Source organism: Miniopterus schreibersii, assembly GCF_964146895.1.
Source record: "Miniopterus schreibersii genome assembly, chromosome: 4".
Classification (NCBI taxonomy): Eukaryota; Metazoa; Chordata; class Mammalia; order Chiroptera; family Miniopteridae; genus Miniopterus; species Miniopterus schreibersii.
The window spans coordinates 21,760,321-21,778,682 of NC_138105.1; the positions used below are offsets into that span (position 1 = coordinate 21,760,321).

Here is an 18,362-nt window from a genome sequence, read left to right on the forward strand (position 1 = left end):
GGACTCCAATTTCATAAAGACACACAGATCTTAGAATCTATTTGATCAAACAAAGCCACAATTTCTCTACATAGCTGCTCTTAATTTTCTTCTCAAAAAAAACATTTAGTTTCAAATCCTTTTATTTGATGGACAATTTTCACCAGAATATGAAAAACTCTGATTTAAAAAGTCCCTGGGGCCTGGCCAGGCGTGGCTCAGCAGTTGAGCGTCAACCTAGGATCCTTGGTGATCCGGGTTCAATTCCCGGTCAGGGCACATGTCCAGGTTGCGGGCTGCAGCCAATCAATGACTCTCTCATCACTGATGTTTCTATCTCTCCCTCTCCCTCTCCTTTCCTCCCTCTGAAACCAATAAAGATATATTAAAAAAATAATAAAAATAAAATAAAATAAAAAGTCCCTGGGAAGAGTCCCAGAGGAGTGGAAATGATCAGCTCACCACTCAAATTCAACCAGATGTGGCCCTGTGACCAAGTCGGCCATGCTTCGGGCCCCATGACCATTTGTCTGCTCCTAGTATCATCCTTACCGCCAGGTTTTGGTGGTCATCTGCCAGTGTGCTTGGGTTTGAGGTCTGAAGGAAGACATTCACCTGTGGGCATTCACAAGGAAATGAAGGACAAAGTTGCGGGGTGGGTGAACTTACACAAGGAAAGAGGGAAGAATGAAAAGGCTGAAACCTTGGAAAGTAGCAGCCTTTCAGGATAGGAGGAGGAGGAGTAACAACAAAGGATGCTGTGGAGAGACGGGGGACCTGGGAAGGCAGGTCATCGTGTCTGATGCACAAGAGCCAGGGGAGTGCCAGGGGAGCGCCAGGGGAGTGCTAAGGGAGGCTAGCAGTGTTAACATTTCGAGAGTGTGTGGTCAGTCAGATGGAAGTGTTTCACTAACCAACAAGTTAGTGATTCTTCTACCACACTAACCTCCTAAGTATGCCTCCTAGCTAGGCACATTATGACTCTCTGTGCCTAAAGAAACAGCTGTAAAACTGAGACAATAGAATTTACTTTATAAGATTAGATTATTGCAAAGATTGAAGGGAGTTAATATAAACATATATATCAAACAGTGTCTGGCACATACTAAGTGCTCGAAATGTTACTTAACAGTTAACTTTTAATAACTCAAACCAATTTTGTTTTAATAATCAGTAAAAAGGCAAAATAGCACTATTCAATAAAAATATAGTGCAAGACATACCATAAGCCACATATTTAATTTTAAATTTTCTAGTAGTCACATTATAAAAATATATAGGGGAAATCAACAAACAATATATCTTATTTAACCCAATATATCTAAGTTATTGTCACTACAACGTGTGATTGATATGAAAAATATTTGAGATATCTTACATTTTTTGTACCAAGTCTTTGAAATCCAGTGCATATTTTATACTTATACAGCACCTCTCAATTCAACAGGCCACATTTTAAGTGCTCAATATCCACATGATTAGTGGCTACTACACTGGACAGTGCAGGTATGGAAGGATACATACCAAATTGTCAGTCTAGGCTACCTCACAAGGCTGTGTTAGAAGTGGGGTGGGGGAACTAGTAACACTTTGTTTACATACCTCTGCATAGTTTAATACGTAACAATGAGGTCATGCGCCTTCAAATTCCAATAAATTATAAAAAGGTATTAAAATATTATAAAAGAGTGCCCGGCTGGGTGTAGCTCAGCGGTTGAGCGTAGACCTAGGATCCAGGCGATCGGGGTTCGATTCACGGTCAGGACACATGCCCAGGATGCAGGCTCGGTCAATGACTCTCTCATCATTCATGTTTCTATCTCTCTCTCCCTCTCCTTTCCTCTCTCTGAAATCAATAAAGATATATATATTTTTTTTAATTATGAAAGAGTAAGAAAAAAATTAGTAACTCAAATCTAACACTCACCAAAACAGTCACAGAAATATAGAGGAAAGCATTCTAACCTGGAAGTTAGAAGATGGGGGTTCTAAGTCACATGTGGGACCTTCAGAAAGCCCACCTGCACCTCGGTTTCTTTACATTTACTTCAGAAATTAATTCCTTAAGACCTCCCCATTCTTAAAATGTATAAAAGTCGGCCACTCTACTTCTCTGATATTGCCTCCAAGAATCTATCAATGAATGAGAACTTTCTCCTGACTTCTGGAGATAGATTATCCATGAGGCACTGGTGAAACCTATTCTCACAGTCTGAGGATTTGCCGATTCTCAACCTACCTACCTTTGAAGACAGGTTTCTGTTTGCTACTGGCTATCAACCTTCTCAGCTCCAAAGAGTTTTTATTCACATTTGTACCCCAGTTCCCTCTGTGACCTGCTGCAGTCACAAATACCAAGGAAACTGAAAAATGAGCCTGACCTCATCACTCTCCCACAGGAATGATTTGGTCCGAATGCAAGGAAATCTGGGAGGAGGGGCCTCGGGAGTACATGCTGCACCTGTGGAATCTCCTGGATTTCGGGATGCTGTCCATCTTCGTGGCCTCCTTCACTGCGAGGTTCATGGCCTTCCTGAAGGCCAGCGAAGCCCAACAGTACGTGGACCAGCACGTGTCAGACGACACACTACACAATGTCTCTCTTCCGCCAGAAGTGGCTTATTTCACCTATGGTGAGTGGGTGTACTCTTCCACATTCCTCCCCAGGCACTTCCGGGGCCTGGCCATGGGCCCTTAGCTTGGCTGGTCCAGCAGCAGCAGGTTTGTCACCCAGAGGCTTTGGTCAGCTAGAATGCTAATGCAGACACAACTCTCTGCCCCAAAAGAAAGTCCTAGTCACTGGACTACAACAAGCTGAATTAGTGACTACAGGAAATTAATCATTTTGTGTTAGGATGGATTTGTGTGGGAAAGGCTCTTTGACCATTTCTGTGGGATTTTTTTCTTTTTTAAAACAAAAATCTCTATTCTTAATAAAAATGCAGATCCAGGAGCTTTTCCTTCTATGTTGGATCCCTGTGTTTTGTGCAAAGATAAGTCGTGGCTTTTCAGTTTAAAAGATATTTTCTCATGGCAAGACAGTGTCTTTGAAGATTCCTTAATTCTTTCAAACCAGTGTGAGATGCTGGATTGAAATTTTAGGAATAATAACCAGTTATAGCATCTATTTATTGAGGACCTACCAAGCACCATGAACTATACAGATATTTTATACCATAAATTGCAATCCTTGCAAGAGCCCTGCAAAAAAGGTCTTTTTTAATCCTATATATGAAGAAACAGGTTTTCAAGGCAGGGTTCACAATGATCCCATAAATACAGGATTGCCTTGGATTGCAAGGGATCCTGGCCCAACATGAATTGAAAAACATGCAGAAGGCACAGTAGTTATGTTCTCAGGCTTTGGAGTTAGACCTGAATTCAAACCCTGCATTTGTAGCTTATTGTGAAACCTTGTTTATTTAACTTTTCTGAGCCTCCATTTTCTTATAGGTAAAACTGTGATAATACATATGTCAGAAAGTTTGTTTTAAGGATTAAATAAAATAGTGCATATGAAGAATTTTGTACTGTATTCTGAAAGTACTAAATGCTCACTAAGTAGTAACAGTTATTATCATACTATTTCTTGGGTGGTTTTCTTGCTCAAACACTGTACTTTCTGTACTAAAATAGAAAGATGAGTGGGGAGAAGAAACAGTAGATATTTATTACCAGTAAATTAGCTGGACATTTAATAGGCACTCACTAATGGCAACTGTTACATCATGAAGGGTTTGAATGTCATATGTCACTGTTAAATAAAGCCACATGGCTCCTGTGACCACAGAATCATGATCAAGTACAGCAATGATGTGCAGGGGGCTAGCCACTTAGTGCAAAAGTCGACTTGCTACCCATATTCAATGTAGATTGTGGTATGCAGATTGTGTGACCTTTAAATGTGGCAGGGAAATCCCCACTGAGAAATGGAGAGTTTTATAGTATGACAAATCGTTCACTCTTCATTTTTTGGTTCACAAATTCAGACTTTTTAAAAGTAAAATGGTCTTGTATATTTTCCCCCCTGTGCTGCTCAGGGTTCATCAAGGAAAGATTAGAGAATCTTAATACTGTGTTGAATACTTTTCTTAATGCCATGATTCAGGCTTCATATTGTCTACTTGTGACTTCAATTCCTTTTATGGATTATATTAAGGTCTCAACCAACCCAAAGCATTGCATATTATTGCCCTTGCTTTTATGGTTCACTCCGTGCCCTTGGAAATCTTTTGGATCTGTGGTCGCTTGTGCTCCAGTTGTGGAGGAAGAGCGCCCTCTTGTGGCAGCCAGACAGTGGTACCTTCCAACCTCTGCAGCACCAAGTAGGTAGATATTTTTCAGGTTAGGACAAATTTTCTCACAGAAACAGCTCCAAGAAGAAAATCCTTTTGTCTGAATTATCACAGTGCTGCTTGCTTCTACACCTATAAGAACTCTTACAAGTCAGTCCAAGGAGAATATTTTTCACTAAAAAGTCCTGACCTGGTCATCAGGGTCTGATGAATGTTAAATCTATCTTGATAGATTGTAGGAGTGCCTTTTATTATTTCAGTTGAGGTTTAAGATGGAAAATTGTTGGGGGAAGAAAAAATAATTCCTTTTGGTGTCTGTATGAAGAAGCTAGGTCCTATTTCATGTTATCCAAATGTATTATTTACCCATAGAGGGCGACAGATATATTGGGAAAACATAATTTAGTCTCCTTACTTGTCTTTCGTAGACTTGTGAGTTATGACCTTGATGAGAACATAGAGTCTGTAATTTTATTATACTTCCAAATGTAATTTAGAATGCACTACATGAAACTTTGTGGCAAATAGAAGCCTGCTTCCCTTACTAAAGATTTCTTACTGCTCTTTATTATTATAACTGTTTGAGTATAACTTTGAAAATAAAGAACAAAATTCTTCCTCTTCCATCTCCCTTGGGGCACCAAGAATTGTTACGTAATATCCTGGCTCTCTGCATTTACTTGGCTCTGAAAAGGACACCATACCCCAAATCCAATCTTTAAAATGGAAATAATAATATCTACCCTACAGGGCTGTTGTGAAAATTACAGCTAGTGTAAGGGCTAATCGAGGTTTCTCAGTGTTTCTCAATTTAAGTTTCACTTAGTATTTCTCAACAGAGACACTATTGGCTTTTTCAGCAGGGCAATTTTCATGGTGTGGGTCTGTCTGGAGCACTGCAAGATATTAGCATCACAATAATACTCCTACCCAGTCATCAAGACAACCACAGACACCCTACACACTTCCCCAGGAGGAAGGTGCTGCCCTCATTTGAGAATCACTGTGTCTTGACACAAGGTAAGCAGCTCATTAGAGAGAGATGCTGCTTCTTGCACCATCAGAACTGCAATAGGAACACTTTGCAGGTTTTCTCTGCTGCAGAAATACACCCAGGGCAGCTCAGACCCTTACCAGCGACCACAAGCATCTTCCCAGCCCAGGACAGGTCCTAGGACTCTTGCCACCTAGAACAGTGCTGTCATAGCAAACCTGGATGACTGATCACCACTTTGGGGGCCTTAACTCAATCAGGGAGCAATTCTTGCAGACACACAGTGAGGAACAAAACCCAGGAGCATTTCATCAGGCACGATCCTTCAGATTCCTGGACCCCATGTGAGCTCACTTGTTCTGATTTGTGGCTAGTCTAAACTTGTGATTAGGATTTCATTCTGTCATTTAATAAACATTTATCAGCACCTGCTGTGTGCTAGGCCCTTGTCCCCAGGACCCTCTGAATGGCCTGAAGTTTGTTTTCTAGCTAAGCACTTTACATACATGGCTTCATTTCAACCCCACCACACCTCTGCTAGGCTTTTATTTCCCAGTTTACAAATGGGGAAAATGAGGCTCAGAAAGTTAACTGACTTGCTCAGAATCATACAGCCAATGTGCAAAAAAGCCACCCTCAACCTCAGGTCTCTCTAATTCCAGGTCCATGCTCCTCCCCTCCACCTCCTTGAAAAGGGGACAGCCCCTGCTGGTGGAGCTCAAACACAGAATAGCAAGCAGCATGGTAAATGCCACCACAGGGAATATACACGATACTGTGGGAGCAGAGGGGAACAGGGAGGCTGCCCCAGCCCATGGTGGGTCACAGGAGGCTTCCTGAAATTGATGACAGCTGAACAGTCTTAAAAAATGATTGGGAATGAAATGAACCTTGAAGTGAGAGAACAATATTACAGGCAGATGGTCCAGCACATTCCAAGAGGGAGGATGGCACCTACAGGGTTTTGGGATTAATTTAAAGACAAAGGAGGAAATAGCATGTGATAAAGATTAGAGACCTCTAAAGACGATTAACTGGTTTCTCTTCTAGAGAACATCCTGTCCCCAGTGAGTAACCCAGATTGTTTTCTTTTAGCCAGGGACAAGTGGTGGCCTTCAGACCCTCAGATCATATCAGAAGGGCTGTATGCAATAGCTGTCGTGCTGAGCTTCTCTCGAATTGCGTACATCCTGCCAGCCAACGAGAGTTTTGGGCCCTTGCAGATCTCCCTGGGGAGAACAGTGAAAGATATCTTCAAGTTCATGGTCATTTTCATCATGGTATTTGTGGCCTTCATGATTGGGATGTTCAATCTTTACTCCTACTACCGAGGTGCAAAGTACAACCCAGCGTTTACAACGTGAGTATCCCAGGGCTCCCCCTGAGAGTTCCTATGGGTTTCCCAGGAGTCTTTGAGAGTATCTTCCAGGTGGCTCTTTGCAGAGACTCAGGTTTCCTTGGTATTTCTAAAGGTTAAAGGCAACTTATTCAAGGGTAGTTCAGAGTTCGTGTTCTGCATTTGGAAGAACAAAAAAACTAGGTTCAATCTCATTTTCCACTTACACACCATGTGGCCATGAGCATGTTTGTTCCTTAACTTCTCTGATCCTTAGTTTCGCCGTTTTGGTTTTTTTTTATAAACTGTGGTATCTTTAAAAAATGTGTTTTTATTGATTTTAGAGAGAGAGGAAGGGAGAGGGGGAGAGAGAAACATCAATGATGAGAGAGAACAAATAATTGATAGGCTGCCCCCTGCATATACCCCCACTGGGGATCAAGCCTGCAACCTGGGAATGTGCCCCAACCAGGAACTGAACCATGACACCCCGGTTTATAGGTTGATGCTCAACCACTGAGCCACACAGCTCTCCTCTTACTGGATGTGTGGCCTTGAGCAACTGCTTAAACTCCCTAGGCCTCAATTTTCCCAGCTCTGAAGTGAGAACACTAAGATGGACAGCATCACAGGATTGTTGTAAGGATCCAAGAAGAAACAGGAACTGAATCAGTGGTGTATGATAAGGCTTCAGTGACGTGATGGTAATCATGGAGATGGTGAATGAGAAGGAGAGGGGAGGGCAAGCTGCAAGAAAAGAGACCTGTGGACTGAATTAGCTCCATAGGACCCTTTCTGGACAGGGGCCTAGCTTACAAACTGTTCACCAGCTCAGGCCAAGTACACGAGTGAATCAGTTGGACTCCAAAACCCAGTGATTAACTGTCAAAGGAATGAAATCACTGAAAAGCACATATGCTATAGACCTGCTAGAGGCAAAGTTAAATGTATCCACTAGGTACGGGATACACTGTTATTGAACAACAGTCAAGCACAGGCTCTTACCCTTGGCGGTCAGGCCCTAATGTCCCTCCTGTGTTTCCAGTCTAGCACTATGCTTGCACACAGTATTGTTTACCAAGTGTTTCATAACAAGAATGAGGGAATGAACAGGAGAAACAAAGCCAGATGTGAGGCAGCAGGGAAAACAATGAATTGGGAGCGAGACTGTGTAAACTCTGTCCCATTTCTACTGTCCTGGTGTTCTATGCAATACTCCTGCACTGCCTGCCACAGCTCCTTGGAAGGTCAGTACCATGACACATGGGAAGATGGAAAAGGTCATGACTTAGAGCAGGGCTGATATAGCCACAATTCTCAGCTAGATGCAGCACAGCTAATCTATAGGGAAAAGGTGAGAGGAGGAAAAGGGGACAAAGCAATTAGCTTATCCCATGGGAACCAAATGGAGAGTTCCTAGCCATAGAGACCCAACCAAAGAGGACCCAGGCCCTCAGGGATGGGGAAGGGGAAGGAAGGTGTTGTGGTGGCCGCAAGTGCAGTGAACAAAAGACAGGATATTTATCTCCTTGGCAGCTCCTAAAATGGGATGTGCAGCTGTAAGTAGGATTTGCTTGAACAGGAAAACAGTCAATAGAGCAGTGAGGTGGAGAGGAAAGAATGGATTTTTGTAAATGCCATCTCTTACTTTTTGATTGCTCCCTGGAGCATGTAAGCTCTAAGAGACCTTCTTTGATAAACAAAAACCCACATTGAGATAAGTGAGTCTTGTGCTTTAGGGGACTTACAACTATTCAGAATACCAGCTAAGCCGATGATAAAGACCAACGATACCACTCAGGTGAATGTGCTTCATAGTAGCCCATGCCCAGGCTACCCTGCCCAGCTCGGGATCTTCCCTTTGGCCCACCCACAGGGGTTCTTTTTGAGCTTGTAGGGAAAGACTGTCTATCTGCAGAGTCAAAAGACTCAGTCCTACAGAAAGGAAATTTGGCCTGCAGTACACTACAGGTATCCTTGCCCAATCAGTGACCACTGCTACCCCGCCCCCCAACCTCACCCTTGCCATGTTCAAGGACAGCTTGGATTCCTAAAGGCTGTTCAGAAGTCTACTTTGAAATTCATCTGTTATGAGCCAAGAGAGAGCTGTCTCATAGGACCCTGTTCACCCTAGGGGTACAGTCCCAGGCCAGCTCACAAAAGCCAGTCCCACTTAAACCCCACCTGGTACAGTACTATCCCAAATGGGAGAAGTAGGGACATCCTGGGACAAAGCCAAGGTTTCTCCAACTGCAGACCCCCAATCCTCAGTGAAGCCCTGCCCTAACCCCCATTGTGTGCCAGTTCTGGAATCACATACCTCTACAGGCTGTTGTGGAGACAGCTTCACAGCATAGTTGGGTTGAGACCTTTCTAGTCAAAAATAATATCTCTCCTAAGGTTATTCTATCTCCCCAGGAATCATTGTAATGGAAGGAGCTTCAGCAGTGCTAGACAAAATTAGAAGCTTCTGTTTTCCATGGTAGTTATGGAAAATTTTCACACACTATAGATTCATATGCCCACTGGAGGCAGAAGGTATTGATTCAACTCCACCAGTTCCAATGAACCTGAAGGGATACTGGGCCAGTTCCAATGAACCTGAAGGGATACTGGGGCTGAGAAAGACTCCTTGAGACTCTGCCCACACCTCCCCCACCCCAGGACCCCTGCACCATCCTGCTGTTGAACAACTTGTGACAAGCACATGAGCTACTCTCTCATTTGAACCACACAACAATGGAATGACAGATATTACCACCAGGAAACTGAGGCTCAGAGAAATGCTGGACTTTCCCAAGATCACAGAACCAAGAAGAGGATTTGAACCCAGATCTGCATGACTCCAAGCCCATCCTCCACCTTTTAACCTTAAATTTCCCACTTCCCACACCAGGGCGTATGCTCTGAGGTGGAAGCAAAATGTCTTTACAAGTTGGGTCACTTTCCTGTGGCTATTCTAAATAATAGCATACTAAATTCAGATTTTTTATGATGACTGAGAACCTGATGATTCTACATATCTCAGCTCTAAATATACAGCCTGTGACCGTCCCCTGGGTAAAGCAGCTTTCTACTCCAAAGTCTGTTCATTCACTTGACAAACATTATGGAGAAGCAACCCCATGCCAAGTTCTGTGTTTGGCTCTGGGGTCATAGAAGTTAATAAAAAAATCCTTGAATCCCCAAGAAACTCATAAACAAGTAGAGGAATCAGAAAAGTAAAATAGCAAGCATCAGCTATTATACCATGTGACCAATCAGAGGGTATTTGAGCAGCATAGTGAGGCGGAAGCACTAGACTCTGTCTGGCAGGGTCAGGGAAGGCTTCTTGGAGAGGGTGACCCTAAACAGGTCTTCGAGGGTGACTAGGAGGGTATTCCAGCCTGTGCAAAGTGTAAACAAGAAGGGCACTTTTTTGAAGCGAAGAAGAAAGCAGCTGCCTTAACATCCAGATATTGATGTGCTCAGATGTTTCAATGTCTCATGATACAACAAAACCACAAAATTTAAAAAAAAAAAAAAAGTTGCTTCCAGTAGCAAGGTTTGGGGAAGGGACAGCAAGAGCCATGTCTGGCCACAAAAGTGGCAAGCAGCAGCCCAAGTGGCCAGCCAAGGTGACAGATGAGATAAGCACTGGAGCAGAAACAACAAAAGAAATATGAGGAGCTCAAAGAGAAGGCCAGTAGGAAGGGGCCCCCGGCCACAAGTGGAAGTAAGAAATCTGCCAAAAAGTAAGCTGTTCCTTGTGCCTGAGCTAACAGTGATCTTTAATTCCATTCCTGTCTAAACATCTGGATTCCCTGCCATAACATCTGCTGCCACTTATAGCTAGAATGAAGTGTTATCTTGGAGCTTACTGTACATATAACAATCAACTTCTGCAAAATAAAAAAGGGGGAGAGTAGGCCAGAGTTTGGGGAAATGGCAGAAGGTCAGATCAGGTACCCCAGCAGGAGCCAAATCCTAAAGTTATTTATAAGTCCTGATAGGGTGTTAGCATGTCTGCTAAGGCCTTCTGAAAAGCAGGAAGTGAGATCAGGTCTGCCTTGAGAGAGTACTGGGACAACTGGGCTGGAGGGGTTGGGAGGGGAAGCCCTTGCTTGGTGTGAGCTTGGTGCTGGGGATTTTACAGTGAGCAAAAAGTCACAGTTCCTCCCCTTATGGAACCTGCAGACTGGTTGGGAAAACAGATGTTAAATAGTCACTGGAATGAGGGCATGTTACCAAATGAGAAAATGTCCTAAAAGCAACTTGAAAGAAAGGCAGCTCCAAAGGATGCTGAGCTCGATCCATTAAGAGGCTGTGGCAGGAAGCCGAGTGACAGAGATGCAAGCCTGAAGTATGGAAGTGGCTGTGGGATAGAGAACGGGAGATGGAGAAGGGATGTTGAGGAGGTTAGAGTGGCAAGGACGTGGTAATGGCCTGAACGTGGGGTGAGAGAGAAAAAGAATGTTCTTGGGGTTTTGACATTGGGAAGACCCTAGAAGGATTTGGGGAGGGAGTCGAGGAAGGTATGATGGAGAAGAGGGCAAGGTCCCTGGTGATGCAGGAAAGGGACAGGGGCTTTGGCCTTTTCGGGGACCCATACCCAACAGAACTGAAGGTAAACACTTGGATCCACTTCTTAGAAGCTTGGGTGCAATCCATGTCCTAAGGGACTGGATGAAGGGCCTTGAGAAGGAGGGCCCCATGCTCAGCACCAAGGGCCAAGCAGAGACTTGCTGAAGGGGTAAAATAGGTTCTTTAACTAAAAGTGAAATATTGTGCTTTGTAAGGAGAAAACAGGAGCCTGAGACTTCTCTGGTCCAAGGAAGGGAAAAAGGGAGACAGGTGAGCCATATAGGCCCAGAGACATCCAAAAGGAAGGTTTGAATTAGAGGGGTCTCCTGACAGCAAAGAGCCACACCTCCTCTGTCTGCAGAGGTGGTCCTGCTGGGGCAGCCAAGGCCAAGAACATTGTCTGCCCTCACAGACACACTATAAGCCAAGGCCAATTAAGAGAAACCAGGGAAAGATCACCATTTCTCATCAAAGGACCATGATCTACTGCTGTGTTCTTTGTGTGGAGCATGCTGAACGTGCCTGCCAGTGAGACCTGGAATGGAATCAGCGATGTTAACATTCCGGAAGACATTCTTCTAGGATCCTGGGTCAGTGCTGAAATACTGGCACCTCTGATACAAAGTGTTATCATACTGTATTATATTAGAAAGTTATAATCTTGCCTTTCGTCTTATAAATTCAAGTAAAGCATTGGAGGGATGAGAGAGTTTATTACACCCATTTTCATGTGCAGAAAGCAGCACAGAGAGGTCTAAGATTTGACGGAGGAGACAGCAGTGGTCAATGATGGGCCCCAGGTCAGGCTCAAAGAGGCTGAGCAGCTGGAAATAGCCTTTCCAGCTACTGTCAAAAATATATATATCTTGGAGCTAATGTTAGTTTTTATCTTAGCATAACTCTCCAATAAGGGATAAACATATGGATCTTTTCCTGTGCTACTATATATTTTTTTGTTAATCCTCACCCGAGAATATTTTTTCCATTGATTTTTAGGGAGCGTAGAAGGGAGAGGGAGGGGGAGGGGGGACATCAATGCGAGAGAGACACTTTAGAAGAATAATTATGCCTGTTACCACAGGCATTCTACTATCCTATAATGTTTATTTATACCCTCTCTTCATGTTTATTCATGACATGAGTTTTAAAAGCCTGATACCTTTGAGCTTCTGGAACAGGCTGAGAGCCCACAAAGTTTTGAGGAAAAGGACTTGCTGATACACTGAAGATGTGGCCTTTTGGATGAGTCTTCGCAGCACGTTCTCAGGCTTTCTCCCAAATCCTCCTTCTTATACTCAGACTGACCATAGCCATGCTAAAGGGAAGAAATCCCTACCTTTTTGTTCACTAAAATTCAGTTCTAGGATGTAAAATAAGGTTTAAACTGCCATTCCTCAGTGACAGAGGGAGGACAGGAAACTGGACTGTCCTAGGTTAGCTCTAGAGAGCTATCAGAAGAGACGGCTCTTGGGCGAGTCTGAGCAAGCTGGCTAAGACCAAATTCCTTCATACCTCAGTTTCTGAGAATGCAATCATTCATTGAGAAAAAATGTTTACTGAGTCCCTACTATGAGCTGGGCACTGTTCTGGGTACCGATGGCAGAGTGGTGATCAAGTCAGGAGGCCGTGCCCTCATGGAGGTCGCATTCCTCCATGAATGTGGTAAGAGGGAAAAGAAGCAAAAAATAATAATTAAAAAAAATAAGCAAATGGACATATAAGATCATAATAGATTTAGTGCTGAGATCTAGGAAAGAAAAAAGCGCTGCACAAAAAGTAATTAGGAGAGGGCCTCCATCAGACACAGCAATCAGAGAAGGCCCACCTGAGCATGTGATAATCAGTGAAAGCCTAAAGGATGAGAATGAGTGGCCACCCGGAGAGAAGGGGGAAGGCATTCCAGGCAGAGGGACAGGGGAGGCACAGAGGTGGAAGGCCTGGGGCTAGGTGAGGGAGGGAGGACTCATTACCCAGGGCCTTAAGGCCTGGGTTAGGTGACTGGGTTCAGGTGGTAGCCTATAAAGGAGAGGGGCAGGATCTGATTCATATTTTTAAAGGGTTATTCTGAGAAGAGTCCTTTGCCCTAATCCTGGAGCCAATTGCAATTAAGAAAGAAAAAAATGAATACCAATAATAAAATTAGTAACATTTATCACATATTTGTTATGTGCCAGGCAGTATTTTATGCCCTTTACAAAAGTGCTATTAACCCTTTTAATCCTCATGACAACCTTATGAAGTAGAGACTGTTGTTTTCCCATTTTACAGCTAGAAAAAAAGAGGCACAGAGATGCTAAGTTATTTAGCCAAAAACTCACAGTCAAACCCAGATTTACCTGTCTTCAGAGCCTTAGCTGGGCTAGGTGACATTGGGATCAGGTACCAGGAAGCCAAAATGTACATCAGAGATTCATTCATTCATTCAACGGACACTGAATTTATCCAGAGCCTTCAGTGAGCCAAATTCTGTACTAGGTTTAGAGTTTCAAGGGTAAAGAAAGCACAGCTACAGCTTTGCCCTCAAGGAGCAACCAGGCTACTGGAAGAAGAGTTTGGTCCTCAGTATGAATAAATCTGGGCTGTATGGACTTTGTGCATCTGAGTTCCTTGACACTGAATCTGGGGCCAGATTCCTCTATTTCTGGGCTGTCTAAATCAATGATTTTCAACCAGTATACTACAAGAATTTTTAAAACATGCAATACTTGACCATTTAGTCAGGGGCATTGACCTCTTTTCCCTTCAATCAGGGATGGGAAACGTTTGGTCTTGCCCTGCCAGTGCAACTGCAAGAGGGACTCAAAATTCAATAAATCTAGGAGCTTTTTTTCATAGCTAATTTTTAAATTGATAATTTTGTATGGCCCACAAATGATGTTATAAATATCCGAATGGCCCTTGGTAAACAAACGGATCCCCACCCCTGCCTTAGATTGTTAAATTTTTAAAAATGACAACAGCCAACACAACAATAGCTATCCAGTGTGAATGAATCAAAATTATACCTAGTTTTTTGTCATATCGGCAAAAAATATATTTTTTGGTGTGCCACAGAATTTTAGTAATTAGTTTATGTGTACCATGAGATGAGAAAGGTTGAAAATCGCTGGTAAAGCTGCTCATTTAGAGCCAGATAAACCAAGTGATTCGGAGGACACAAGCTAGCAGGGCTTAGCAGGGGGTGAGGCTCAGATTTTCTCAGGCATCTGGCTCTCTTCCCCTGCACTTCCTCAAGCCTCGTCCTACTGTTCTCGGTCTCCAGGTCTGGGCATTAGAAAAGTATGGCCCTCTCACAGAGTCTTTCTATATCCCAAGCACCTTCTTCCATCTCCCAGCTCAGTGGCAGGTAAGCACTGTTTCTGCTTCAGCAGACCTCTAGCACAATGCCTGCTATTGTCTCCTGAACTTGAGAAACAATCTTTTAGGAGCTGATCCTCCAGCTTAATTTTACCCTGCTACATGCAGATTTTGGTAGGTAACTGACCTTAACTGTTTTGGGGAGGGGGAGAGAGTGCCACGACATTGGGGGAAGGACGTCATGGCATTCTGAAGCAGCAGCAGTTTTCATAATGCCCCCAAGCCCTGCCCTGTTGATCAGTTTGTTCTCTGAGCCCCATACACAACTGCCTGGTCAAGCAAGCTGTTATTAAAGTCCCATTATGCAGGTGAGACAGACCTGGTAGAGAACTGATTACCATGTCCCTGCCTTCTGCTTGACAAATCAGCCCCAACCTTCCCCCCACACACCCCACCAAGAAGTGGGTGAATCACACTCTATTCAACATTGCTCACTGGCACTTTCCCCCTTTTATTCCCTAGGAGCCCTTCTTATGCCAGAGCAGCCATTGACTACATGTCAAATATTGAAAGACAGCAAGGGCTGGAGGAAGCAGAGAGGATTTGCATGAAATCAAGGGTTTGTGGTGCTCTTTGCAGATAGGAAGGAGAATGAGGCTTGTTTAGAGAAATCAATAGGCAGCTGATTCATTAACTCCACTCAGTCCTGTGTGGAAGCACCTAAGGGGCTGATGGGGTTGTATGTGTTCCCAGGTGAGGTAAGGTGAGGTAAATGGAGCGTCCTTGCCTACGTCCTTATAGCATTCACTCACCCTAATGGGCTTGCTTTAAACTGGGACCCCCACAAGGACAGAAACATGTTCTGAGCAGCAGAGTATCCTTATCACCTGGACAGTGCCTGGGAGGTCAGTGAATATTTGGCAAATAAACAAATGAATAAAAATAATAGCTACCATTTACTGGGCTCTTACTATATACATTACATGGTTGTTCATTTAATCTTCACAGCAACTTAGTAACAGCACACCATTGTCCCATTTCGTATATGAGTAAACTGAGACTCAAACAGGTTTTGTAACATGCCCAAGCTCACAGAGTTATTACATGCTGGAGCTGGGATTTGAACCCATGCATGCACCTTTGCTGTTCTTCCACCTCTAGCTATCTCTGTGAAGATTCCCATGGCTGACACAATTGAAGGAATCTGTGGCAAACTCTGTAGCTGGCCAGAGTGGATGGGAAGATGAGATGCAAAACCAGTGGCTGCCTTCCTTATCAGTATAGAACCTCAAATTTAGCCTTGAGACCAGCTAGTTGACAGTGGGGGCCTTTTGTGAGACAAATGGCTTCATAGTGAATGTTAAGGAAGTCAACTGCAAGATACTTTCTTCGTGAAAGACAGTCCCAGACCTTGGCCATAATTAGTCTTCTGCCCCATGCCCTGAGTCCCATAGCTCCTGAAAATTGTGAGTGCCAATTAGTACATGACTCAGAGAGCATCATAACCTCCCAAGACATTGGGATTAGCTCCAGTGCCCAAGCTCTTGAGATTAGTAATGTACTGTCTTCTATCCAAGGCCAAGGTTAACACAAGCCTTTTCCCTCTCAGGGCAGTCAAGAGAACTTTCATTTGTTTCCTGCTATGTACTAAGCCAGAAGATGCCACAAGCATGGCATAAGTTAATTATTGGACTCTCGTCACCATAAAAACATCAAGTTTTCATGGATTTTTCCCCCCTTTTTCTTTCTACTAGGATGTCTGTCATTTTCATATTGATTTCTTTATGTAAGAAAGACATCATCCATCGTCGTATTTGTTGCATATACAAATTCTTTCCTCTCTTAGTCTTTTTACCTTATATTTTTATGTTTTTTATGTATACAAGTTTGATTAGAGCAATTCTTTCCCTTTGTAGTTTCTGAAACCTCTCCCAGACCAAGATTATATAAATATCAATGTTTTATTTTGTTCACATAATTTTTAAACATTGAACTCTTCAATTCTATTCAGAATTTATTTAGTTATATGGTTTAAGCTATGGATAAAATACTTAATTGCTCACCACTTAGCCCAGCTAATTAGGCATAACTCATCCCATAAGGACCCCTCTGAGAAATAACAATAACAACAACACTAGTCTATCTCGTTAGTCCACTGAATGTTCAAGGAGGTGTGGGTACTAACAAAAGACCCAAGAGATGACAATGGTGAATCTGGCCATTTTGGATGATTCAAACCAGTGGACTCTGCTTTTTTGTAAAGGTCTTTTTTACTGCAACTCACTTTGTCCCATAATAAAAGGAAGCAAGGGCTATAGAGAAGCTTGTTAAAAACACATAGTTTGGGTAAAACCCCTTCCTGCCAGGTCAGATGCCAAGGATTATAGCTCTGGAGGGAATCCCCCTCACTCTGGCAATCCCAGTGTGCCTAGGCCTCTTATAATTAGATTCTCCTAGAAGTCATGGCCAAATTCAAGTCCAGAGGCTAATCCTTAAGCTATAGAATACAAACAAAACATGTTTGATGATTAACTAGAAGCCAGACAACAACTGAACAGCTCATCATTCCAAGCCTCAGTGGAGGGGGTGGAGGGTGGGTGTGGTGAAGGAGAAGTACAGGCCTAGGTTTAGAGATCTGTAAATATTCTTTTACTGGAACATATATGGCTAATGGACCAGCTCTGCCTCCTTCAGATTATTGACATAGAAGGCACCAAGGATAAACCAGAGCTTAGTGGCAATAGTCATAGCAAGAAGCAAGTGAGAAAAAATACAAGCTGAATCTAGGGCAGTTTCCCTAATCAGAATTCAGAAGGCCTTCCTTGGATGTGTTCTATAATTGCTTGCTTCACTGTGTCAGCCAAAGGTTTGTGGGGTTTTCCAACGTAAGAAAGGGAAGATGAATTTCTGTAAAATGTCTCTCAGTAACATTTATTATCCATTTCTTAGGCTGTTCATGGTAGTGCATAATCCTAAACCAGTACCTGTTTGCCCAGCCCTCCTTTGGACAGAGTGTCCTCCAGGTTTCACCTGATCCACTAGGAAAGGAACAACTATCAGAGAGGTCACGTCCTGCTGTCTGGGGTTTGGTTTTGGGTTCTCCCTGCCACTGTTCCTTTCCACTAGGGTGATAACCGAAAGAGTACTCCTAAATGGAGACAATACCTGCAGTGAGCCATGCCCCACGTGGAACAGCATCTTTTTTACACAAATGGAAGCTGCATCTCACATGAGAAAACAGCTTTCCCTCTTTCTCAAAATAGCATCAGGAGCTAGAGCTCTAAAATAATGGCTTGTTACCCAGTAGTTACTTCCAAATCCCCAACAAAACTCCTTCTTGCTAAAACTAAAATGAATTAAATTTTCCAAACTCATAGTTTAAAAAGAAAACAAAAACAAATAATGACTACAAAAACCCACTTCAATTTTTAGTTTTCAAACAGTGGTGCATAGTACCAAACAGCTGGCTAGACACACACATACATGTACACATACGCCCACACACACTCACATACAGGAGAGCTGAAAATTCATGTGAGTCAGAGTGAAATTTTTAGCCAACATGACAAGTACTGGTATTTTTGTACATCTTGTCAAATGAATACCAATCCTTAAGAAATGCTGATTTTTTAAAAATCTAGCTAATTCTGGCCATTTGTGGGTGAGTGTTGAAAATCTGAAATGTTAAAGAGAAAAAAGTAAAGTGCTTTCTCATAAATGGTACCAGAAATCTGGATGCAAACTAAAAGAACTGCTCAGCCATTCAGTATTATCAGATACACATGCATGTTCTAAATCACCCAACCAACCCAAATCCAGCTTTCTGATTAGGTTCTATGTCATAACCTGATACAGCCACAAAGTACAGAGTGTGAAATGTGCTTGAATATTATTCTTA

General features: G+C 43.0%; 1 protein-coding gene across 1 annotated transcript in view; it reads left to right on the forward strand.

Moving 5' to 3' along the window:
- Positions 1–18,362, forward strand: part of TRPC7 (transient receptor potential cation channel subfamily C member 7) — a 120,991-nt gene that overhangs the window by 86,585 nt on the left and 16,044 nt on the right. Inside the window, exons 6-7 of the mRNA XM_081136069.1 lie at positions 2,379–2,612; positions 6,364–6,628. Of these exons, the coding sequence (XP_080992195.1) occupies positions 2,379–2,612; positions 6,364–6,628 (499 nt within the window). The remainder of the gene's footprint in view (positions 1–2,378; positions 2,613–6,363; positions 6,629–18,362) is intronic.